This window comes from Chrysoperla carnea, chromosome 2 (genome assembly GCF_905475395.1).
Source record: "Chrysoperla carnea chromosome 2, inChrCarn1.1, whole genome shotgun sequence".
NCBI lineage: Eukaryota > Metazoa > Arthropoda > Insecta > Neuroptera > Chrysopidae > Chrysoperla > Chrysoperla carnea.
In genome coordinates, this window is record NC_058338.1 from 50,108,725 (window position 1) to 50,136,526 (window position 27,802).

A 27,802-nucleotide genomic window follows, 5' to 3' on the forward strand; every position below is an offset into this window, starting at 1 on the left:
AGTAAGTTTCAAAAAGAGATAACTTTCGACCACAAAAATTTTCCCCTCTACTATTATACAGTATATATACTGTATAATAGTACTGTATATACTCTATAGAGTTTGTATCTTTAAAAAAGCGTAAAAGCAGGTACCGAAAATTGAAAACCGAGGAAAATAATCTTTTTCGGGAAAAAGTACGAGTATGCTACAAAAAATATGTTATTCCATGAAAAAAAAGTGGACCCTATTGGATCATGAAGCCGTAACCGTATCTTGTATATTTAAACAACAATTCTTGTTTATATACCTATATCTGGAATCTCGGAAACGGCTCTAATGATTTTCATGAAATTTAGTATGCAGAGGGTTTTTAGGGCGAAAAATCGATCCAGCTAGGTTTGATTTTTAAAAAACGCCGTTTTATCTCGGAAACGGTACCAAACGGTTTCATTTTTAGAAAACGTCGTTTTATTTTGGAAAATTTAATCTCGGAAACTTAAATACTGTATATTCATTCTCACCAAAACTGGGCCAACGTATGTTTTCGGGTTTACAAAAAATTGACTATTTCTACTTCAAAAAAATAAAATAAAATAACTGTAACGTAGGATTTTCATTATAAAAACTAATAATAATCCTGCAATACAATTGAATATTTACAAAAATTTGAATTTATATTATGCCCTTGATTAAAAAAAAAAAGGGTAAAATAAAAAACGGTTTATTTTGTAACTAAATATTAAGGCAAATTTATTTTACCTGTGATAGAAGACTATATTTTTTTGATTCAAACCAGAGATGATGGTAGAGTTTGCTAATTTCGAAGCTTAATTACAGTACTATATGTTGTTTTTAGCAATACAGAGTGGCGCTTAAGTCACGCTGGACCCTCTTGGAAACTACCTTAAGTACGATTGAAACATTTTAAATAGTAGACAATCCCTGTATAAAATTAACATTAATATATGCGCAAAACAGCATAATGCATTATATTTCAAGTAACATAAGATGTATAAAGACAAGACGATGTTGTAATTCGATAACCTGGAAATGTCATTTACTTATGATAATAATAATTGTAAATGTCAACACCTGAATAAATAGATACATTTATTTAAAATAGTTCAGTACACCATCGTTTATAATCTTTTAGAAACCTTCATGGGATACAATACAGCCTTAAAATGTCTATCATATTATGATGTAATATGATGTCTATAATAATATCATGTCTAAGTGGGTGGAGTCCGTATCAAAAATTTACTTTACCTGTAATGTTTTTTAACCCCCGAACAAAAAAAAGGGGTGTTATAAGTTTGACTGCGATGTGTGTGTGTCTATCTGTGGCATCGTAGCGCCTAAACGGAGGAACCGATTTTAATTTTTTTGGTTTTATTTGAAAGGTAATTTAACGGAGAGTGTTCTTAGCTGTTTGTTTCAGTACGAGTTTAAAGTTCCGTACCCGAAAAACTAAAAACTTGGAGATGATCTTCAAATTCGATTCAGTTTGGAAAAGGCATGACATATAATTGTAACATATAAATAATTACTATAAGGAAATGAATGGTCAAATAAACTTGGCTCAATTCAATTCATGGAAAACTGTTCAAAACAATAACTCAAAAGAACAAAGTCAACTCAAATATTCCAGTTTCAATTAAAATATATCCAAAAATTTGTCTGTATCTAAAAATTTGTTTGTATCCTTTTCATCTCATCTGATGTCCTTCACCATTACTTTGATATTGATTTAAGGAGTGCTATAAGTTTAAAGTGTTTATCTGTGCGTCTGTGTGTTTCTCAGTTTCTCATCGTAGCCCCTAAGCGGTCGAACCGACTTGATTAAGAACATTTTATAGCTAAGTTTCCAAAAAAACAGTTTACAGTAAATAACTCGCATTTGTCGGGCGATGTTTTAAATTTTGTAAATTCCACTTTTGTAAACCAGAATAAACCACATTGATAGTTCACAACCATTAGTTAAACACAACCATTTTTCCATTAGTTAAACAGTAGAAATAGAAGTAACGAATTTAAATTAAAGCACGCAGAAGTAAGTAAAAGAGCCATCTAAATCTGTCAATATATTAAGATATAACATTAATGGCATCTTTAAATTATATCGTTGGACTAATAAATCAAAGTTGAGAGCAAAGAATTGATTGTTTCTAAGAACAAAGTTCTACTTGTATGGTATCATAGTTAACTCATACTTTCAAATACATTTTATATAATTATTCACAATGAGATGCAACTATTGTTGTATACTTAACTAGATAACATTATTCCTATATTCTTATCCTATCAATCATTCAAACATTAAGTTGAATAAGTAGGAATACCTACACATGGGTATTTAAATCTGAACAATGTATGTCGTTAAATACACATATTTTATACATTTAGGAAAACTAGCTATTACTCGCAATTTTAAACTACGTGAAATTCATAAAATATGAAATATAAACTTTAATTTTTGATAACTTCATGTAAAAGCGACAAGTTTAATATTCGATAAATTCTTTTATATACATAGCTTACAGTAGCCTAACCTACTTAGTTCCACCTACTTCAAAAGATAATATCACTTAGAATTAGCCAGCAAAAAATCCATCGTTTCAGCTGTGGAATATTTTATGTACAAATTTTGGAGGAAGTTCCTTCGAGAACTTTCAAATTTAGTAATGATTAGACACCCGTCTATAAGTTGGTGAGGGTAAAATGGAAGGATTCCAATCTGATAACGTGGGTTCTGTTACATTTGCAACATCCTATCTTTATCATTAATTCATTAAAAGTATTTTCGTGGCTGCGAGGAGGAAATAGCTTTTTTTTCCGCTACAAGAAACCAGGGTACCACTTTCTGCCCACAACAGTAAAATGGAATACATGCCACGAGAGGAAGTATAGAAGCCTCAGAATTGCCTCCTGGGTCTGTAATATATTATTTATTGAATCAAAATGTTTAAGGTAGTACCTACACGAAAGTGATATTTCAAGAATTTCTCAAAACTCAGAATATAAAATATTTAATTCATAATACACATGCTGTTAAAATTAGAAGATGATTTACCATGCCATACATGAGATATTAGCAATTAAAAGTGACGCAATTTGTACGTGTACATGGGAGAAGCGTATAAAAATACACAAATTTACAAATATTATATTTATTTAACAATGAATGACGTTCACCATCTCTATGAAAAACTAATATAATGTAGAATACTATATTTAGAAAATATATAAAAAAAAATAAAAATTATTATACCATGTATATATAAAATATACATAGTATATTAAGTTTAGTCCCAAGTTTGTAACGCTTAAAAATATTGATGCTACGAACAAAATTTTGGTATTCGCACCGTGAGTGAGTTTTATTGGAGGCGTTTCCATGGTAACGATACGAGTGTTTTTGTTTAATTTGACATATTTTATAACATTAACATGCAAAGAAGTGCAAATTAGTCATAATAGGCTCCTTTATCGCTAAAATTTTTCACTGGAAGCGCTGGCATCGAATTTATTGTCCCTATCATGACTACGCACACAACGAATAGGTATTCATAGAATCATCTAATTAGTTCATTTTCGGTTGTCCGTCCGTCCGCCCGTCTGTTAACACGATAATTTAAAAACGAAAAAAGATATCAAGCTGAAATTCACACAGCGCACTCAAGACGTAAGTTTTAGCGAGACTAACGCACAGCAATATATTTTTATATATACAGATCAATAAAATTGAAAAAAAAACCCAACTCAACCTACACCCACACCCACACCCACACCCACACCCACACCCACACCCACACCCCCACCCAAACCCACACCCACACCCCCACCCAAACCCACACCCACACCCACACCCACACCCACACCCACACCCACACCCACACCCACACACCCACACCCACACTCAACCCAACCCAACCCAACCCAACCCAACCCAACCTAACCCAACCTAACCCAACCCAACCCAACCTAACCCAACCTAACCCAACCTAACCCAACCTAACCCAACCGAACCCAACCTAACCCAACCTAACCCAACCTAACCCAACCCAACCCAACCCAACCCAACCAAAAATTACAAAAATTGTGTTTTTTTGAATTTTTATGATTTTTTCGATTTTTACAAATTGCAAAAAGTGTAAAAAAAGTTTTTTTTTCCGATTTCGATAAAACTAAGTTTATAAGGTAATTTTGACCCGAAAATTACAAAAATCGTGTTTATTTGACCATTAAATGAGTAATTTTCGAGATATTTTATGAATCTGACTGAATCTGGGATTATCAGTAATGTATGTGTGACATGTATAAGTATATTATGTGTAATGTGATAGAGTAATCAACACTGTCTTTACATGGTATTTCAACAACTAACTCAGTCAATTGTTTGTTTTCACTTGTTTACCATATAGTTTCGATAAAAAACTTAAATAAATAACTCGTTTTAGCGATGTTTTTGTGTGGAGAGGATATAGAAACTAATGGTAAACGTATATATCATAGTGTGTGTCTGTACACGTATAGGAGATAAATTAGTGTGTAACTACAGTCTTGTGAAAATAATATATGGTATATGTATAATAGTCATAGCACAGTTAATGCACTGAATGATAGTATTAGTCCAAAACTTTTTGACTGGACTGTCGCGGAGGAACTACCTTAAAGAGAACTAGCACAGCCTACAATAATAATTCTACATGGTATCATTATTCTATAATTGTAGGCAACTTCTAAGACTGTTTAATTAAAACATTGTATGAATGTAAATTAATTTTAAAATATTTTAGCATGAATGAATGTACTAAACATCCATAAATTAATTAATGAAATAAATTAAAACAAGAGAATATTCGACAAACGCTATTGTCCAATATTCTCCGTAACTGTGATAATTACTCCAAATTGTAACAATTTTTAAAATAAAACATCTCTCTAATGAAAAATCCTAATTCAGACTTTGCAGAATAATGTTATAAAATTATTGATATCGAAAGGTAACGATCTCCACTTTATAAATGGATCCGTATTTATATAATTCACTTATTAGGGGTCCTTGTGTAACTCAACATGCCATGAAGCTATTGAATTTCGAAACTGAATAAGTACTTAACAATATACTTATATCTCCTTCTAAAGAAATTTTATACAAAGTTTTATTTAAACAATGCTTTCCTAAAGAGTTAATGTCGGAGATGAAGTGAAATGGAACACACTATAATAATTTGTTTCTAAACTTACCAGAATACTATAAAACAGTAATATGTCTGCCTGTTTGTTACATATTTCCTACTGTCTTCTTTATTTGGGTTTCAGGAGCTTGTGTTAAGACATATCTATTTGTCGCTTCGAAGACGGGAGCCAAATATATCATTTTTTCCCTTCGATATTTTTCAAAAGCCATATTTTTTTCCCAAGTCTACACCTAATTATACAAACTACTATATGAGCAAAGCAAGTTCTTAATCCGAAGGCGTCTTTGATGTTTAAGGAGGAGGATGTTTAATAGAAGTAGTGGATAAAAGAGGCAGTTATACTTCATTGTGCGACGGTATTTGTTTATAAAATTTTAATTTACCAACAAAACTAGCCAGTAACGGCAAGTTTTTTCAAAATTGTTTTATGTTTTATAACGGTACAAATATTACACGATAATACATTATTAGTTGTTTTGTGGGTAACGATTTGAGGAATGCTTCTAAATCCAAACCACAAGTACCTAAACTATTAATGAAATGTTTCTCTAACTACAATTTTTAACGAAATTTAAACAATTTTTAACAGTATTGTTATTTTGTTTCAGCTTCTTCGGAACGATGTTCAATAAAACAACGTCATAAAATATCGGCTTTTGCCATCAAGACAGAAGGCAATAAATAATACATTAAGAATGGAATGTGAATCAGAATGGGATATACATACAATAATATGCGATCCAGATTCAGATGTTACATGAAATTATTATAAACGCAATAATAATAATAGTGTGTGTTTACAAGATCACCCACAAAATCATCCGGCATTCATATCGGCCGGAATGAGCTCACCAGCGTTAGGTGTACCTCTCACATTATTTTCAACTGTGGGTGTAATATTAAATGGTTACATATTACTTGTGGTAATTTTAACAAAACAAGTAAGTATAATTCCAAAATTTACCCATTTAATCGTACGGCTAAAGCTCGGTAATTGTAAAGAACTCCGTCAAAACTATATCCTTGCAAAAAATACCTTGGTAATCAAATATACTATTTATACTGCGTGGTCCAAGCAGGTAATAACGTTGTAAATAACGTTTAAATTATATTGACAGTTCCTAACATATTAAAGCGCCCTTTTCTAATTTCAAGAAGTTAAAATTTTGGGAAAAAAATCTTTGTGTATATTTCCAAAATTCCTGTTTATAAAAATTGAAAACGTGAGTATATGAGTTAGTGGCATATAGTGATAAATTACGAAAACCAGCGGTAGATATATGAATGTGCCACCATGTTTTTATGAAAAAAGTCGATCGACACTGACTTTATCGAAAATACATTAGTATTTTTGTAAGTTCAACCTTATTAAGGTTCGTCTTGATATAAATTCTCAATTTTAAAAATGTACATACATAACTAACTATAAGCGTTTACTTACTTTAATATTAAGGATGTATGAGCGCCAGGGCAATTTTGGATAAAAGGCTTGATTATTTTTTATATAAGGTTAGACTAAGTTTAAATCAATTCTGAAATCTTCAGGGGAAGTTGCCCGATTACTTATAAATAAATAAATGACTTTAAAGTAGACTTATTTGACATTGGTTTTATGGGAAAAAGGTAGATGGATGATATGTTTTCATAGCGATTTCTCCAAAACTAGTCGGTGGAAATTAAAAAAAAAGATACTATTTAAATTAAAGTTGAAACCTTAATAAATTATTGACAACAAAAAAACCTATTGTGCCCGACTAATTATATATATGAGCACGGTAGTGGGAACAAAAATTTAATTTTTTTTTTTTTTTTCCAATTTTGGTGATGAATTGTGTTATAGCTTAGCAATATAAGAAGAAAAGTGAGAATAATATTTTTCGATATCTGGAGAAATTTTCAAAATATCGAAAATTGAAAATTTTGCCTAATTATTTAGCTTTCGATGTTTCGAAATCCAAGGCGATATCGAAAAATTTTATTGTTATTTTTCGTCTACATCCATGATGTTATAACAAAATTAATCATCAAAGTTGAAAATAAAGTACAAATAATTTAAACCACAAATCTAAACTTGCTTTGGCGTCCGTATTACCTTAAGTATAAATGTATTTATGTATTTTTTGCGGTTCAAGTTATTTCCTTGGTGGGGGTATTTTACCTTAACTTTTTTATGGGCTGCTTTTAATTTGACCTTTATGCGTTTTATTACCGTTGCCATTTTCATTAGGCCACATAATCTTTTTTACGTTTTTTGTCTTTATTATAATAAATAACTTATTTTTTATTTTACCTATTTTCTGAATTGAAAAACTTTTTCAAATGCCTTAAAATGTGCAAGATTGGGTTAAGCAACATGAGATCTAGTGCTAAAAATGAGGTCTGTCAAACTTGCCCCTTACAAGAACACCTTCTGGACTGTGCTGAAAGTATGGCAATCTACATTTTATACATTTTCGGTAAAATAAAAAGATTTAAAAATTGTAATCATAACGAGCAACTTGTGAATAAAAAGAATTTTTAATGTCTTTAAAAAGTATACTTTTATTTCTAAAAAATGATTTATTATTGGATTTTTTTTATCAAATAACAATTTACGAGATTTTAGAACACATTGTCCCTTCAATAATATTCAAGATAATGTTATTCGAATATTTCTCAAAGTTTCTTACACGTTACGTTTCACTACGTCAGTAAATATAAAAGATGAATGTTTAATTTAAATTTAATTATTCTTCCTTAATTTAATTCAATCATTATTAAACAGTTATATCTAGTTTTAATTGTTTTTAATATTATAGCATTAACTTATACCTAAATGTATTATACTTATATGTATAGTCAGTCAACTTCTCATATTAAATAAGGTGGTCCACCAAATTTATTAGTAAAGTGGGTGTTATTTACAGATTGAGAAAGCTGGCTGGCGAAAATGATATTAGGATAGGTGATTTGTGTATATTCTTTGTTTGTGGTAAATGTGTCGCTTTACGCTTGAAAAATGCCTACAACATTGCGAAATATTGATAGCGACTTTAGCCTGTGTAGATTTTAATGGGTCACAACTGTTAAAGTCGCTTTGTAAACTGCTAGACTTGTTTTTTTTTCTTTTCAGTTTATATTTAACTCGGGTTTTTTTATTTTTTAAATAATTTTTTTATTTCATAAATACTACTGTAATGTTAGGATTTTAAAATATTTATTCAACGATACCCCACTTACCATAGTTTGTGGACTTTCATTTTCAAGATATGTATGCATGAATGTTTGGTCCTTTGAGGCCAAACGCGTGAATCAATTTTAATGAATATTACTTTAATCAATTTGCCTATTAAAAAGCTATTTAATGATACCCCACTTTACATAGTTTACATAATTCAATATGGCCTCTGGTGGTCGCCAAATTGAACTTTCATTATTGCCATACTTCAGTAGCAAGGTTAAGACCACTCCTTTGCGTTGCTCAGTCGGGTAAAAACGCAGTACTTTCACACTAAAAATGTTTGTTTATTTTATCAGCAGCCACGTTAATGATAATTTCCTGAATAAAATGTTAGCTAAAGTAAAATGAATAATAATTTTCTTACTCTATTACGTACAATAAAATATTATATTCTTATACCGACAAACAGTTCAATAAAGTCAAACCAGATTGATTTAAAATTATTATTATTTTCCGAACCAAAAAAAAAAGATGTCTTATAAGTTTGTCTGCTATGGGTGTGTGTGTGTGTGTGTCTATCTGTCTCCCTGCCTGTCTGTCTGTCTGAGGCATCGTAGCGCCTAAACGGATGAACTGATTTTGATTTGTTTTGTTTCGTTTGAAAGGTAATTTAAGGGCGAGTGTTTTTAGATATGTTTCAAGTACAAGTTTAGGGCTCCGTATCCGAAAAAAATATCGGGGGTTTTCCAAATTTTGTAAATTTCACTTGTAAGAAATAAAAACGATTAAAGATGCACCAATAAAAATGCTTTAACTAAGATTGATATTGGCATGATAGTAATGTATGAACTAAACACAAACAATAGTTTGCTAGGCTTTGCCATAATAAAATTAAAACTGGATAACTTTTTTGTGATTCGATTATACATAGTAGTTCTTCTTCTTTTTTAAATGTATGTCTACGTTGCTCGATGAAAAGCAGGAAATTTGTTTATTTTTCTAATGTTTTAAAAATATTTAATTGCTTTAGAAATGTGTAAATGTTTATAAGGTAATAGATTGTCTATAAGGTAGTTTCAATAAAAAAAATTCAAAACGGGAAAAGCTCGTACAACAAACTGCGCCCGTGGTAAATATTCATATTGATCGAACAAACATGTGCTAAACGCGTTCACGTAGTTTTATGCGGTGTATGGGTATAAGGAGGTGTTTTCCAAATTTGTGGCCGCACTTTCGTAAGGATAAAGTGCATTATGTATAGAAAATATAGTATGATATAGAAAAAATTACCCAAATCAAACCAAACTTAGACCTCATTTTTAAGATCATTTTAAGGTTCTATTTGGTTTCTCAAATGAAAATTAAACCAGTGATTGAATTATAATGACAAATATATAAATTTTAGATGGGCACTAAATGCAAGCCCAGAGGGGAGGACCCACTTTATTTTTTTGGAGAAATTCAATTTCATAGCTTTCACCCCATCAATATTGATATTAGATTTCTGAATATTATTAAATTGAGTAGGAAAATAAGCACAACCTTTCATAGTTTAGGAGAAAAATTTTCGGAATGTAATGCCCTGATGTTTTTAGAGCTTAACTTCTAAAAAGGTTTCTGTTTGGTAAGTTCAGTAAGTTCAAATGAATGATTTGTTGTACATATTTAATATATCTGATAATACTAAGAGTTGAAAGAGGGGCTAATGTTTTTCTGAGAATTCGAATAACAATCCGTCTTATATAAAAAAAATCGGTGAAAGTATGTCCTCTAGAGAAACAAATCGAGGAGCTTCATATCAATTTTCTCTTTTTCTTTATAATTTTTCTTGGATTTTCGAAACCTTCGTGCTCTGAAAAACATCCCTATACCTGAAAATTTGAGAAGGAGCTAGAATTTTGTATCCTAACTAGACTATTACATATTTTGCAAAAATGGGAATGGAATAGTTAAAACTAAACCATTCCATCTGGAATTAAGTGCCACACTAATTACGAAACTGACCATATGATTAAAAAAACGTACCTAAGTATTGGTATTTCAAAATTATTAACAATATTACGGTGTTATTATATGCAAATTTCATCTTTAATATATTATCAAGTGTTTTTCATAAAGAAAATGAAATTTCGTTATGAAAATTACAAATTGTAAACAAATAAATAAAAAATACAAATTCTTAAAATTTATTTAAGTCATGTCAAATTTAAAATACACTTAAAATATCACAAAAGAAACAACTTAATTTGCTAATACTTAAAATATTTGTATAAATTACAAATATTTAACATAAACTATTTCTGAAAATTTGTAAATATATTACATTTAATATATCGCCTTAAGCCCAATTAATTTTTGTCAGCTGAAAAACTGATGCAAGGAATTTTTCAGTTTATTTACTTTAAACGAACATGCGATAACATGTGGGAAATAAAATTGATGCTGCTAACAACCGGGTAATACCCTAATTAGAATTAATTATTTAAAAAAGAATTAATTCCAATTTTTTAGTACTTTAAAGAATGTATATTTAAATTGTGGTCACAATTTTTACACCACTAAAAAAAATTGAGCAATTCCAATTTACGTTACAGAAATGCTATTCTACAAAATTCGCCGTAAAACTACAATTTTTCGAATTAAAGTTAAAATAATTAATTTTTCTTAATACGATAAAATTTTCATAACGTTAAATTTGTATTAAACCTAAATCTGGGAAAATTTTTGGAAAAGGTGATTTCATGAGTATTATGAGTATGGCCAGTATCTTGAATTTTTTGAACGAAGTCAATTATTTCGGGAACTAGCCTTCCTTTTTATGTGCAAAATAATTTCAACAAGAACAGTTTTATAATGTGGTTTTCTTCAAATTTGGAATATTCGAAAAGTTATACAATTTCCAAAATGATAAATTGAGGTGTAAAATTGATAAAACGGTTTTACCGCTTTTACGATAAGCAGAAAGTATTCGCTCCAAAATGATAGCTATTAACACTTTGCAACTCTCATACTAATGTGAATCATTTGGGGCATTTTTGCACGAATAAGGAGTAAATACAAAGCAGAAACAGCCACGAGTAAATGATAGGAACATACTTTGCACGTATATAAAACTTTTAAATATAGAACTTCAAACCGTTCATTTTCGCTATTTTGGGCTTTCTACAAAAAATTGACGAATTTTACAGAACACATTCACTAGTTTGATAGTGGTTGTTTTTCATGTTCGAGTGTTTCGAAGATTTCGTCATAAACTGGAAAAAACCGTTTTTCAATTCTCAATGTGTCATTTTGGAATCCCTGAATGCTCTCTTTATTCAAAAATTACAAGTGGAGTTTTACTCGAAAGTTACATTTGATATATTTTTCTCGATGTTACTCCTAAGACGGCTGCCACCCTTAGAGTACAAGAGGGAGGAAATTAAAATACGAGGATGAAGTTTTTGTGCTGTTAATAGACTTAACGCAAACCTTTATGGTCCCATATTTCAGGATTATTAATTAAATAGTTTTTCTAATGTTTCTAATGCGAATCCATTAACTCAACCTCGGTTTGTGATACAATTGTAGAACGCGAATGATGATTATTTATCATTAATTGTCGTTTATGACGTCTTATTAAAATCGCTGAAATATCCTCCTTAAATATTGAAATTAATACAACGATATTAATTACTATTAAAAATATCAATATTTGATGAATTGTTTGATGATCATAAATTAAACTTTTTATAGTTTGCTCTTGGTCACTACCTTGCGGTACCAAACTCACATTATTTTCTGATAACGATTCTGCTAAATTAATCAAAGATTCTGAAACTTTTACTTCTGTAACATTATTAATGTCTGTATCATTACATAAAATTCCTTTGATGTTAATTTCATTAACATGATCAGGTAAAACATTTTCCCGAACGTTAATTCCACGTAAGGCAAATTGTTTCATAACAACCAATAAATGACTACAATTCCATGGCATATTAGCCAAACTTATAGTTCGTAATTTTAATAAATGACTCATAATTTCTCGAACATTAATTGAACTAGAAATATTATTTCCATCTAAGATTAACGTACGTAAATTATCGATTGTAAACAATTTTTGTTCATACGTATTTAACAGCAAATTATATGAAATATTGAGCTCCCGTAAATTATTTAAACCATAAAAAGAACCTAATTGGAATTCCGTAATTTGATTTCCACCTAATGATAATACTTGTAACGATTTTAAATTCTTAAATACACCAATTGTTATTTGTTTTATAAAATTCGATTCTAATTTTAAATTTGTTAAATTTGTTAAATGTGTAAATAAATTCGATGTTAAAACACTTAAATTATTATGGGATAAATTTAATTCGTCTAAATTATCTAAATATTTAAATGATTTAATTTCATTAATTTGATTATACGATAAATCTAAATATGTTAAATTTTGTAAATTATAAAAAATTTCTTCATTCGTTAAGTTTACTAATTGATTTTGTGTTAGAATTAATTGATCTAAGTTCGTTTGATTAAATGCATATGAATCGATTAATCGTATTTTATTACTAGATAAATCTAATTTACGTAACTGGTACAATTTAATAAAAGTTTCTGAACCAATATGTTCAATTAAATTCGATTTTAAATAAATATATTGCAAACAAAATGAAATTTCAACAAATGCACCATTTTCGATTGTAACAATACCATTGTTACTTAAATCGATTAAATTTACCCATGTTCCATAAACGTATTTTGATTGTGGTCGCACGTATTTATCGAATTTGTTTCGTTTTAATAATTTTGATGTTAGATCTGGAGTATTATCACTTAATATTTTGATGAATTCTTGCTTTGATGATTGGAATGTATCATAAGTTACTGAATAAAATTCAACTGGAAATTGTGTTTTATATGGTGCCAACATCGAACATACGCCACTGTTGGTTTGTGCTTTATGTTTGTGGATGACCATGAAAATTATAAAACTTGTTAGGTACCATTTCATTGTTCGGCCTAAAAAATAAACAGAAATCGTAAATTAACAATATTATAATAATAAAGCTATGAACTCTTGTTAAAACATGTATTTTTAAGTATTTAAGTTCACAAAGCCGCCAGTAAAAACAAAAATAGAAATACCGCAAATCGTTAAATAAAAAATAGCAATTTAAAATGAAAATGTATACAGTGTGATCATTTTAAAAGTATCCACCCTTAATAACTCTTGACCTAATGTGACGCCCATTCATAACTTCCAACCTTGTGATACCTAATTTGAAAGGGCATTAAATTTTCTCTTTAACGATGATAAAAAAATAAAATCGATCGACTGGTTATTAAAATTGACTACCAAGAAGATTGAACTCATAACCTCCATCTTCTGCGTTGTCTATTTTAGTAACCAATCGATTTTATTTTTCATCATCGTTAAAGAGAGAATTTTATGCCTTTTCAAATAAGGTATCACAAAGTAGGAAGTGTCATTTGAAATTTCAAAGTTGAGGTGGGTGGGAATGGAGAAATTAAACCTAAAATTTTCTAGGTACTATTTTTGAACTTTCCTGTCAATACCTAATAATCGGCATGTTTTCATTCAAAACAATGATCACATCAGGTCAAGAGTTACTAAGGGTGGATATTTTTCAAGTGATCACCACAAGTGAATATCCGTTGGGACAGGAATTCCATAAAATCCGTTGTTAGTGGACGTCCATGTCACGAAAGAGGTAAGTATGCGAAATTTGAAGTTAATCGGACCGATAGTTTCGGAGATTTCATTATGAGAATCGGTGGTCAATCTAAATACAGATTTAAAATTTAAAAGATTACCCAAACGATATTTTGCGACCAAAATAATTTTTTACTCGACAAAAAAAATAATTCCGAGTAATTGTTTATGCTTTACGATGGTAATGAAAATATTAATTAAATTCATATTTAGTTCTCGATAAAATCCTTATCGCTTTTATACCACAACAAACAGTCAAAAAAAAAAATGCGAATAAAACATTTGGCGCCTACAATGACTAGTATTATCGCTTGCATTTCCAGGAAATAGTCATTTTGCTAAATATGTTTTTATTTCTTTTATTTCTTTTCTTTTTTTTATTTTGTTTACAAACCATTCTTTGTTAACTTTATATGATACTCGTGGATAATTAAAATTTTTTCACAGAATAACCATAGATCTCACACTGTCTTATATACTTTCGATATATACAGGATGAGCCATTTTAATCTATAATGGCTAATAGCACGTTTTGCAGTTAGCCAAAAAAAAAATAACTTAAACAATAGTTGCAGAGTTTGATGGGAGACATCATGTTCTGACAACTGATTGAGCTTGGTTCTTCGGATTTTTTTAGTAACCAATTTGGATCATTAACGGTGTAAGAAATAAAATAACAGTTTAAATTAGGAATTTGATCCTCATAAGAAAACTAACATTTTTATTTAAACCATTTTTTCGAAAATCGTTAGCTTTCAGAAAAAATGCGACTTAAGAATATAAATCATGTATTTAGTCGAAAGAAAAGATGCTAAGTACGGAAAAGTGTTTTAGCCAAAAGTTTTCAACGACAATAAAGGACTTTCGCTTGTGTCTATGACATTAATCTACAATTTTAAAATAATTTTAAAACAACAATGAATATACTAGGTTAGGTTAGGTTAGGTTATATTGGCTGTCCACGAAGGATACACTTAGGCTATAGAGCCCATGTTTTATCACCTTTTCCGATGATAATTTCATTTATCAGCTTCTCAATTATTTTCAGAGGATGAGTGCACCTCGTTCATGCATATAGCATGCACTACACCAGCCCATCACAACTATTAATTATTTTTTGTTGCGACCACGGGAATCGAACCCGCTACCCTAGGCACACCGCGGACGCAATTTTTTGGTAAATTAATTCCTTAAAATAAAAATCGTTAAAAATCGATAATTATTATAAACGAAAGAAAATCGAAATTTAAGTGTTTTCTTTGTAACTCAGTTTTGTTTTTACCATTCAAGTGGCTTAAGATTTTCACATTAAAAGGCCCCGCACACAATACATTGATTTTTGATTTCAGTAAAACTTTTTTGAAAACCATGGATTATTGTGTGCGGGGTCCTTATATATTTAAAAAAAATAAATTTTATCAAAAACACACCTTAAGATAAAATTATTTAGTTTATACCGAATATAATCTACGTTATATAATCATTGAAACAAAAATTATTGTATAAAGCCGATTATCATTTGAGCACCTATTACTTACAAAAATTTGATAATCATGTTTGTGTCAGCTACCCATTTATATTTACTTTTTTTTTTTACTTTTTAAAAAAATTTTATTTTTTTAAAAACTGACTAATAACGATCAGAATGAATGATTTTCAATCCAAATGCATTAAAAAAAACATTTTGATTTTGAAACAAATCCATTTCAAAATCTTAACGAGCCATAATACTTCATACTTCAGTATCACGGACTGAATGTAAATGCACAAAATCCTTAAAAAATAGGTGGAGGAAGTGCCTCCATTTTAGGGAAAACCGTTTTAGGCTATATTTTTATAACCGTGCACTTAAGACATAAATGGTAATAACCTTTATTGTAGAACTGGATCGGATTTACATAAATACCACGTCCTTCAATTTAAGAAAATTAAGATATTACTCAAATTTCTCACTTCTGCACTCTCAAGCACCAATTTCAATCATCCATAACCTCATCGTTATCGAAGCTGTAACTATATATTCGTGAACGTTTTCCATTTTTTTAATTTGTAAATCTTACTTTCTTTTAAGTAACTTTCGTAAATCTTTTGTTAATCTTAAGTTTTTTTTTAAAATTTTCTTATATATAAATTTTTCTTACATTTTCGAGGTAAAACCCGTGTATCCTACGAAGGTTTGATTTTAGCGTTTCGGTGTTTGCAGTTTATTCTACTCGCAATTCAAAATAATATTTAAATCGATATCACACATTTCAAAGTGGTTAAGTATACTACCCTCGCAATGGTTAAAGGCTCATTTGGGTCTTTAACTGCTTTATGAATAGCCAAAATTTCGTAAACGAAATAATTTTTATGTTTTCAAATTGTTTGTTTTCAAATGAATTTGGAACTGTTGAAAGCGCTAAAAAATATTTTTGCAAAATTTATTTTCCTTCATTCGAGATTTGCAACATTCGGTTATTTGTTCCTATATTTTGTTGACAATGACTTTCTTTTAATACAAATGACTTCCATAACTTCGACTATCGAGCGATAGTTAAAAACTTTGCATCATTACCAAGCTTATTTTTATCAATTCTACAAATGGTTGGCAAAAAAAAATCATAGAAATTTCGTTTCAATAGCGCTTCTTACAGTCTATTTGTGATAATATTATTTCAAGTATGTTGTGTTAATAATTTGGAAGCCACCTTCTTCAACGATAATTCATAACCAATAAAGCATGTTACACGACCCTTAAATCATCACTGTTTTCACATCATTTTCAAAATTCAATTAAAATTTCAAATACAAAACATTAAACTAACTAATAAATTATTTTATACTTCACACAAAATATTAAATATTGTTATTAATTCTATTAAAAATATCAACAAAACCAATTTCTTATTATAATCTTATTCCGTATTTTACTGGTGTGTTTAGTTTAAAGAAAATGATCAAATATTTATCAACATACCGATTAATCAATTTTTATAGACAATAATGATGATTTGTTGTTTTCAAAAATTAATTTAATATAAACAATTAAGTATCTTAAACTGTGTCATTTGTGTAAAAATCATACTTGAATGATTTAATTTACTATATGGACTATTAGTCCATGCAGTTAGAGTTACACATTTATGAATAGGCTATAATACCACCAGGTGCGTATCCACTTACATTCTTATGAGGAATCTTTTTTTTTACTATGGAGTTTTATAGTACCTGCGCTTTTGGCTACAAATTTTACATTTGTTGTTTTACTAAAATTTTGATATTATTTATTTGTCTTGTTAACTTGAAAAATTAAATTGATCGATGAATTGACGATATCGGTAAAACTTGACTAATAAGTAGACACAACTAGATCTGATGTGGAAATTTTTTGCAGATATACTCAATTGGGTCACATTTATTACACCTATTAAAAAATATATATATTAAAAAAATCAACCATTAATCTTTAAACGATATTCTCTTTAAATCGCGCTGTAGTCACTTTTAGTCTAGTATAAAGTTATCGATTTACGACTGGAAAAGATTTCGACCAAATATGTTTGAATTTTTTTAGAAACCATTATAACTTATGAAAGTTATCGAGAGTTAACATTGCGTGAACAATTCGTGTGTTAACAAGTCAAAAGTACTACATCTTTCGTTCGATCGACCAAAGATTTAAAAGCGTAAATTTCCTATCATACCATTTTTTCTTTCTAATTCAAATTCAAGTTCTTGCAATTTTAGTATAACATTTGAATCAGCAGCACATATTATTCTTTTCTTCAATGATTTTAAAATACAATTTCGAAATAGAAACTACACAACGCAGGTTAGCTTTCCAATACTCTAGTTTGATCCATAGTAAAATATTATAACTAAACAAACGCACGCTGTTTTCGATATTTCTAAAATAAATCAGTTTGTTGAGATAATTTTTTAATTTTGAAAAAAATATTCACAATTTAATATTAAAATTACTTTATTGTTTGTGCCTGTCATTCCTGTTGGGCAGGAGTAGGAGTTGGGCAGAACAATAACAAAAAATATATTGGATCTATTTCAAAAAAACAAGCCGTGGATAGAGTACACACGAATAACTTCCAAGCACAATAAAACGTTATAAAAATTTTTTTAAATAAAAGCTCGACAACTCGAAACGACTCGATCGAATGTTATGAAATTCTTTTTGAATCATGTTGCCTTTAATAAGCATCGAACGACACCTCAACCACACATACACATACTTCTGCTCCAAATTAGTGCTAATGCCTTGCCTTAACCATGAAACGTAAAGATATGTTGAAAATTTCGATTTCGAAAGTCGAACCCATTACAATAACTTCCTATAGTGGGAAATGAAAAATTGGATGCTGTATCTCCTTGATGATGGACAAAAAAATTTTTTTGTTTAAAATAATGTATTAAATAATTAATGATTAAAACATATTAAATACATATATTAATTTTGATAAAATTTTCCTACCTAAAGAAAATTGCACATTTAGATTTGGTAAATTGAAGATAGAGGTTAACAAAGAGGGTTAACTATTGAATGAAAAATAAAAAATTATAGGATGATCGTGGGATAATTCTGGACACAAATACATCAAAAACCTATAGGACCTTTCAAAAATAAAACAAAAAAGCAATGTTAAATGAGTGGCCTTGTACGATTAAAAAGACAAATCTGTGTTAAATAAAAAAACTCACTTACTTTTTCTACTTCTTAAAAATTTTTATAATTTTTGTCTATACATATATTTGAGCCAGCTTATACCCATTTATATATCAAAATATTTCTATAAATTTCTGGGATTTATTTATCTTTTACTTGGAACCTTGATTAATGCCCTCTCTGAAACTGTGTTTGTGAAGCGCACTGAATCCGTGCCTGTGTATCGCTCTTTCTAAAAAAAAAAACACAAAGTTCATTAGCAAGAGTCGACGGACTATGAGTTGGTTGTTATCAGAATTGTCGTTTGTTTCCTTTAATTATTATCTTTAAAAAAATGAAAAAATAATAATAATAATCTATAAGACTCTTTATATTTATTTATTCATTGAGATAAAATTATTTATTTTGAAATTTTTTTCAAAAGGGTTCTTCTTACATAAATAAATTTAATATTTTAAATTAAACAATTTTATTTAATAGATCCTCTCAATAAGAATAATATTTATTTTTAATTTTGAATATAAATCAACTCAATGCGTAATAAATTTTACTTTATTTTAAAGTAAGGGCGTTAAAGTTTTGTTATGAATTAAAAAAAAAATGTAGATAATGGGTCCACTTCTTTGGCAGGAATACATTTGAATACCTTGCAATTTTTGTGATGGAAAACTTGAACTAAATTGATTAATTTTTTTTATTAAATTTACATTTTATTTTATTTTCATAAGGCTATTTTATTTGAATTTATCTGAAAAGTGAATATGATGTTAATAATTTAGAAACAATTGAAGAATCTAAAAATCCACATTCAATGTTTTAAAATCTATTCAGGCAAGTGTTAAAATACACAACATAAATCACAATTTCCTTTCAATCGTTGAATTGCTTTTCTTCATTAATTTTGAAAGAAGCATTCTTTTTAAAGGCCCTGCATATCGAGGAGCAAATAAGGATGCACATACCGGGAAAAAAAAACCGAATTTCTTAGTTTTACATACTGACGTTCGAATCACGTTCCATGAATGAAGATAAACAGTCTAGCGAACAAAAATCTGGTCCCATTAAATTTTAACCCATATCTTATTTAATTTTTTGTTAACCATATTCAGTTTTTTGCAACTATTTTATACCAAAAATAGTATATACATATTTTTATTATTTCGTAAAGTTCACTATAGGGCTGTTCAATAAGATGTTACCTACCTAACTACTAAGATGTGACTTTACCTAACGGTAAAGACACATTATCCCAAAACTTGCACTAAAATGAGAAAGGTGTTATATATATTTATTTCTTTAGCCTGTTTTTCTGCCACTCCGCTAGATCTTCCTTATTTATCAATTTCCATTATTTACTCTCTTTTAAAAGTTTACCGTGCTGGTTAACGACGAAAACTACACCTACAGTCTAAAAATGTAGCGCACCAATTTGATTTTTGTGATATACTTTTGTTTAGTATGTAATTTGTACATAATATCTGTAATAAAATTGCCTATACATAATAACAAGGAAGTAAATTTTTGTTGATATTACGTATCACTTATTATATTATTTCTGTAGCCCATTTTTAACCTGAGTTTTGCGCTCTTACGTTTTCTCCTATAACGCTATGACGTAAAAAGTATAAAATTAAAATGAAATGAATAATAAATATTATGAATAACAGAAACAATAACATGAATTATTAATCAATCTTGAACAATGACTAGACTTGATAGTTTAGTTAATAAAAGCAAAATTCAAGAAACCGCAGTGGATATGTATTTGGCTGTCGTGCTTTGAACTTCCTGATTATGTGAATAAGACCAATTATTTGAATGGATGATAAATTGAGTTAAATTTTATTATTCTAGAACTTTGTAGAGATATTTAATAGTAAATGTCTCTATAAAGTTTTTCAGTTTTAGTTCATAAAAAAATTTTCTTAGAAAAAAAAAACCAGCCTGGAGTATCAGTGCTCTATGCACTGTATAATAGTTGTTGTTTGCAATATTAAGGATTACGAAACATAATATATTACCTAGTACTAATCCAAAGAAGTCTTGGGAATCCGAACATAAACGGTTTGTAATTTGAGTTATTGACCAATATTCGTTAAAGCCATGTGCCATTTCTAAATAAATGACTAAGCCAGGGGAATTTACAACCACAGTATAAAGGTTGTACATATAACTAACAATATCTTGTTTAATAAATTAATAATAGTAGTGTTGAATTAGTTAATTGTTAAATAAATAAATAGGGTTTAATAAACTTCTTTTTTTCGTACGACCTTTGGAAGTGAAATAGTTCTTTAAATTCTTTAAGAATTACAGAATTCTAAATTCTCCCAATAAAGCCAATACAGATCAATACAAGCCAGATGCAGAAGGTTAAGTGCCTTTGAGTAGGTAAAATTGGTTCCTAAAGTAGCCTGTTATTAGTTATTAATTAGTTAAATGTGTGGAAGCTGCAACTTGTTGGAAGTATTTTGTAATCTGAAGTCAAGTGTAGATGTTGAATGTGACTTGGATTCATTTATTCTTTGAAAGATGCGTTTTTAGCTGGTAATTGGTTGTGTGTTTTGGTTTTCTATGTGCCACGTGACAGATATTTTCTATTAACATTATGGACTTTTACGAGTGTAGTTCATAATATTCAGAAGTCTTCTCTAGATTATGTTTTTTCGTTTATTATTGCAGTGATTGCCTAGAAATGCAATTTTATAGAATCGCAGACACTAGAATATTAAAGTTCTTGACAAAACTTGATGGCTAGAACTCCAGATATTAACATCGAACGTCAGAACGTGCCGTGCAGCTTAAGATACCCATATATAAGTGAAATACAATTGTCTCGGACATTTTCGTAGTACTTTCTCAGTTCTTTTGAATTTTCTTTGACGCATTGCGAAAATTTGTCTGGTAGAACGCAATGCCCCAATTTTGTAAAGTTCTTTACTCTTCCAATCCCTTATTTTGATAAAAAAAAACTCTTGAATTCTGCGAGAATTTGAAATTTTTTGGAACACCATTACTATCGTTTTGTCTGTATTTACCGTTAGTTGATATTATTTTATCAGTTTTCGTGGAGGAAGTTTAAATTTCTTTGCATATTTAAGTAAGATGACGAAAATGCATATTTTGTTCCATTGCGGAGGAAATAACATTTTTGTTCTTTCCTCCGCAAAGAACAAAGAGAATGATAGTATAGTATGTAATTAATTATAAAGAATGTTTCGAGATTCCCGGTTTCGTCTGCAGAATTTTTTCTTCTTCGAACATTACTTTGTTAAATATTATACCTACCTTATAAACATATAAAGAAAGATAATGGTTTATTTAAAAAAAGTTGGGAATGTAATTTTACAATTAGATGACTTGTAATAATAATATGATGATGAAAAATCAAATAAAATAGATTTGGTAGACAAAAGAACACAAAACAGATAACTCTAGCTACCATCATCATATTATCTCAAATATCTATCTATATCTCTGTATCACTATGAGAATTCAAACGTTTTTAATTTCAAATGTCACAAAGGAAACAAAACATACATTTCAAACTAGAATATATTTTCTTGGAAGAAAACTGATTGTTAGTATAATTATAGGTGATTTTCTATATAATAGCTTCTTTTCTCATGTACAAAGTGGCTCACTTAAAATGAGGTATTTTATGTTGGTAGAAGTTGCATTCAATAATAAAGTTGCATTCTATGTATAAATAAAATACATGTACATTTAAATTGTATTTTTATACCATTTATTTATGAAATAAATCAAGGTAGACTAAGTTTAGTCCCAAGTTTGTAATGCCTAAAAATATGATGCTACGAGCAAAACTTTGGTACAAGTGCTCATATAATCACCTAATTAGTCCATTTTCGGTTGCCAATCTGTAAGTCTGTAAGTCCCTCTGTCTACACGATAATTCCAAAATAAAAAGAGATATCAAACTGAACTTTTACACCGTGCTTAGGACGTGAAAAGTGAAGTCGGGTCTATAAATGAGCAACATCTTGGGTTCGTAGGACTCATCTTGTAAACCGTTAGTGTATGTTTTATATGGGAATATCAGTATTGTATGTATTATATGGGAATATGTGTTATATGCTATCTGAGAGTGAGATCAACACTGTTTATACATGGTATTTCAACAATTAACTCAGTCAATTGTTTATTTTCACTTGTTTTAAACTTAAAACCTATTAATCCGTTGAAGGAAACCATACATTTTATGTATTACTAACGAAAGTGACTAGCTTTTGCTTCGACATAAAAAAAAATTAGCTTTGCAAATGAATGAATTTTCTTCTTAAAGAAAAATTGCTGTATTATGTAACTTTTTTAAATTAGCGCAAGATTTTGAAGATTTTCTTATGATGAAATTTAAATTTTCTTATTTAAATTCCTTATGATTAAATTAATATAGACCACCAAGTATCAAGTATAGAATAATTCTTAAAAACATTAATCTTAAACTTGGTTGGAATATTTTCTTTATGCTAGGGCTCTAAAATATCAAAGTTCAAATGCAACTGTATCTTAATTGTCAAAAAATGTCTTCTTTGAAAGATTTTGGTGTAAATTTTCTCATAGCAATTCCCTCTTCGTCATGCGAGGTTCCAATTAAATCCCCGATGAAATAATTACAAAAAAGTTACCAGTTAAAATTCTACTACAATACAGAAGGCTTTTCATTTGATTGTTAAAACAAAGTGTAAATTAACAATCGAGGAAGTTAAACCGAAAAAAATTTGGTTTTCGGATTTTCGCTTCATTCCGATTTTCGGAAATGATTCATTTTTTAATGTGCATTTGAAATTTTTATTCTATAAGTAAAAAGATAAACATTGATGGCATTGGTGAAGTTGTGACTTCTTTTACTTCTAAAAATCAGCGATATTTAATTTAATTTGAGTGGCCTAGTAACTTAATTTGTCTACAATCTACATATATTAAATAAATAAAAATAATTTCTTTGTTACAGAGTGCAACAGCGAATAATTTACTTTTAATGCACTTAGGAATTGTCGATACATTGTTGGGCGTATTATTTTTAATTTTTGCTGCGCCAACTATTGCAACGCGATCTACATGGTTAGCATCTGGTATGCCGTGCACATTACATGGTTTTCTATTTACATTATTACATCCAGTTGCATTGTGGACTGTTTGTGGATTAAATTGTGATCGATATTATGCAATAGCAGCGCCATTACATTATGGAGCACTTGTTAATTCACGAAAGGTAACAATAATTTTAAAAGAAGGTAACAAAAAAATACAAAGTGCTGCTGAACTTTAAAGATTGAATCCTTTATGATTTCATTGTTTAAGCGGTATTTATTTTAATCTCAAACATTTCCCATAGTCTTTACCAAAATTTCAGTTATTTTAGCTTCGACTTGTATTTTAATCTGGGTTTATTGGGGAAAACAGTCAACATCGTTATGATCTATGTATAAATTGAAATAACTCATTTGTTAAAATATCCAAAGTTAATAGAATCATGAGTCTTTAATTGTTATGAACAGCAAATGATTCATGCTTTTCACTTCAAAATTTAAATTTCTACATCACCCTCAGTGTTTTTTACCGTCTAAATTAGTTTACCATAATCGTTTACAGTTCACTACTACTTGAAAATAATCGTGGAAAACACCATAACCAACTGTAAGGTTGTGTAGTTTTTAATTAAAAGAACTAACTAATCCTTCGACGTTTTCATACTTCTCTGTTCTTATAAAACAGGTTTAAAGAAGAATTCTATTTTAGAGCATTGCTTTTATCGCTGGCGGTGAATTAAACTTTTCATTCTCATTTTTCCGTTGAATATAAAGTGTACCCTACAAATCACTTCCAATAGACTCATGCTATAATAACGACGAGAAAAAAGTGCTCAATATAAAAATTTTAAAAGTAATTTTAATAATTTTTGTTGACAGGTTGCAATTGGACTAGGTTTTGCATGGTTCATTTCAATTTTGTTGTGTATTCCACCGTTATTCACTGTGGCACCATATCGTTATAGTTCACATTTAGGAGCTTGTGCTCCTGATTTTACTATTGGTGATGGGGTTTTTTGGTATTCCACTTTGTATACTGCATTAACGTTACTATTGCCAGCTGCATTAATATTGGGATGCAATATCAAAGTAAGTTATACAGTTGATTACGATGTTACAGCAATAGAACGCTCTTTACGAAGAGTAGAATAGGTTATAGATATTTAGCTTTAGACATAGATATTTGCATTTCACACAATTCGTCAACCACCAATCAAATCATAACGTTGTTTTGTTACATAGAGCAATATAGGCTAGGTATGGTGGCAAGGCTCGATTTGCAGCTTGAAGACCTAAGCGTCATTTCACTATTCTATATTATAAATCCCATAAGTTCTCTTAAACCGTTGTTATGAAACATTTTTAGCAGATGTTAGAGTTACATTTGCTGATTTTTTGTTTCACTGGTTCTTTTAGTCTATTGAAAAAATCTTGCTTAAGAATACCAAATCATCAGTTCTAGTTCACAAATCCGGATCGGAAATTACGTGTCTCGGTATATTTGGAAAAAAGCAAAATTTTATTGTTTAAAGATGGGATAATAATCCAAGAAAAAAAAAAGACATGAAATTGCGATGCAAAATTTTCATATGTTCACAATTTATTCTATCCTTGCTGTGAAAGTAGGCAAGATTATTATGATTTGAGGGGGTTAGGTTACCGTAATAATGGCAAGTGACTAAATCTTCGTACGTCATTTAACCGATTTTATTCTCCAAAAGCAATTGAGGCTTTATAATCCGCTGAATAAACATTCCTTGCTTTCCCGGAAAGTTGGATTTTTGCATGAACCTCATAAAAGTCCCCATCGATCCGTAAAAACCGTTACTCTCACGAAAAAAGGAATTGCATGTTATTTGTAGGAAATTTCCTAATATACAAAGATAACTACCTTTTTTTTTTGATAACAGTGGCCGTTAACGATATATTCACGAAAGTTCGTATTTTGTTACCTTTGGCCTCGGATAACTATTGTAGCGTCATTCGGATCGATGGGGACTTTTGAGATTTTGTTGAAAGCCTCAAATAGAAGGTTTATGCAAAAATCCAGCTTTCCGAGAATTTTTCCGAAGTTTAATGCCATCATTCTCTGTATTATTACTTGTAAACAAATATAGATACCACTTTAGCTTTGTGGCTTTAGCCAAATTAAATAATTGAACGATCATTTCAAAAAATAAATTTTATTTTAGGTACTGATGATTGCTCGCTACCATCGACATCGTATTGCATCCGCAATCTACGAAGTAACATTATCAGCACAAGTAACCATCACACACCAACGAAATCCATTTTTCGTACCAACTGTAACTGCACCAAGTCATGGTGGTCCTAAATTTCGTGGACGCAGTGCAGTTTCAACCGTCTTACAATTATTAGGTTCATTTTTATTATTATATTTCCCATATTATAGTATAATCGTATGGAATTCAACAGTGACAAGTATTTTAAAACAAATTCCAAAGGTTCATCCACATATAGTAGCAATTGCATCATTCCTAATTACATGTTCACCACCCATAAATGGGTTGTTATATGGCGTTAAAAGTAAAACATTACGAAAAACATTCCAAAATTATTGGCGAAAACAAATGTCAAAAAGTGAGATGAATCAAGAAATACAAGCACGAACTCCTTCGACATGTGGATCACGACGTCCATCATTAACGCCGTTGGGAGTATTAACAAAACCATGCTTACAACGGCGTTTATCAGAAGCATTAATCGATGTTAATCGACAAACAAGTCCACAAGCATCAAAAATTAAACGCATTGCTTCAGAATTATCTTGGCGACCTTTAACTGGGATTTCATTGTTCTCTAATGAAAATACGAATCACGATTCCACGATCATACCGCACACATCTAGCTGTAATACATTGCAAGTACCACATACGGACGCGGATGAAACATCGTTGCCAAGTAATGAGGAAGAAATTTATTTTAGTTTTAAACCCTACAAAAATAAAAATCCTAGAATCCATGGCAAACATATTACAACGGCATGTGTATCACAAAATACATTTTTGCATCGAGTTTTAGGCACAAATGAATCTATTAGCGCAACCAAACGTGGAGATACCACAATAATTCAAGCAATCGTAAAAACACCAGCACGTAAGCCAAAAATATTAATAACAAGAGCATTTTCAGAAGAGAGTGAGAAAAATCCTTCGACGCATGGATCACCATCGCGTACAGCTGTAGCATTAATGAATCGTAAACATTCCATTTCAACAACAACCTTGTTAGAACGTAAATGGCGAACGTTAAAAGGACGTTCTACCGACGAGGATAGTGATTCATCCGATGTTGTAGTACACCGGCCAAAACGATTTCCATTAACATCAACAGATCGAAGTAGTGATTCATCCACGGCATCAGACGCTTCATCGTCGGGTCGAATGTATATGTCATTAGACGATCGAATTAGTTTTGGACATCAGGATGGTACAGATAGTGATGGAATTGTTGCAGAAGAATCATTGTTATTGTCATGGCCTACCACGAAAAAATTACGAAATAGTCCACCGCGTACATTGTTAGTGAAGCAAAAAACAATATTAGATAATAGTCCAACTACGGAGATTGTTTTACAGGAAATTGTGCAACAATGATTAGCAAAATGTATGGAACTTATTATTAGGAAAATATTTGGGCAATCTTACATCATAAAAATAAATGTATTTATTTTGATAAAATTATTCTGACGTAAGCGAAAATTGGTCGTATAATTTTTAACGTTCAAATGCTTATTTTTATAAGTGTAACATGGGACTAAAAGTAATTACGTCAAATTAAATGTTCAACGTTTTGTTTGGGTAATAATTGGATAATGTGTACATTTATGTTTTGTCAGGTTAGGATTGTTAGCCTATTATTTGTATATTTTAGGATCATTTTAACCATTAATAAAATTTGTTAAATATAAAACACGCTGAAAATTAACGTACAAGTGTTTATTAACTTATATTTTCAACAACTACTTAGCGAAAAGTACACGCATTAAATATACAAAAA

The 27,802-nt window shown here is 29.7% G+C and overlaps 1 protein-coding gene across 1 annotated transcript; it reads left to right on the forward strand.

Annotated features, from left to right (window-relative positions):
- The first annotated feature begins 6,028 nt into the window (after positions 1–6,028).
- Positions 6,029–27,399, forward strand: LOC123292747 (histamine H2 receptor-like). Its single transcript, XM_044873460.1, has 4 exons — positions 6,029–6,127; positions 23,704–23,964; positions 24,662–24,871; positions 25,975–27,399. The coding sequence occupies exons 1-4, from the start codon at positions 6,029–6,031 to the stop codon at positions 27,397–27,399; spliced, it is 1,995 nt and encodes a 664-aa protein (XP_044729395.1).
- The last annotated feature ends 403 nt before the right edge of the window (positions 27,400–27,802 follow it).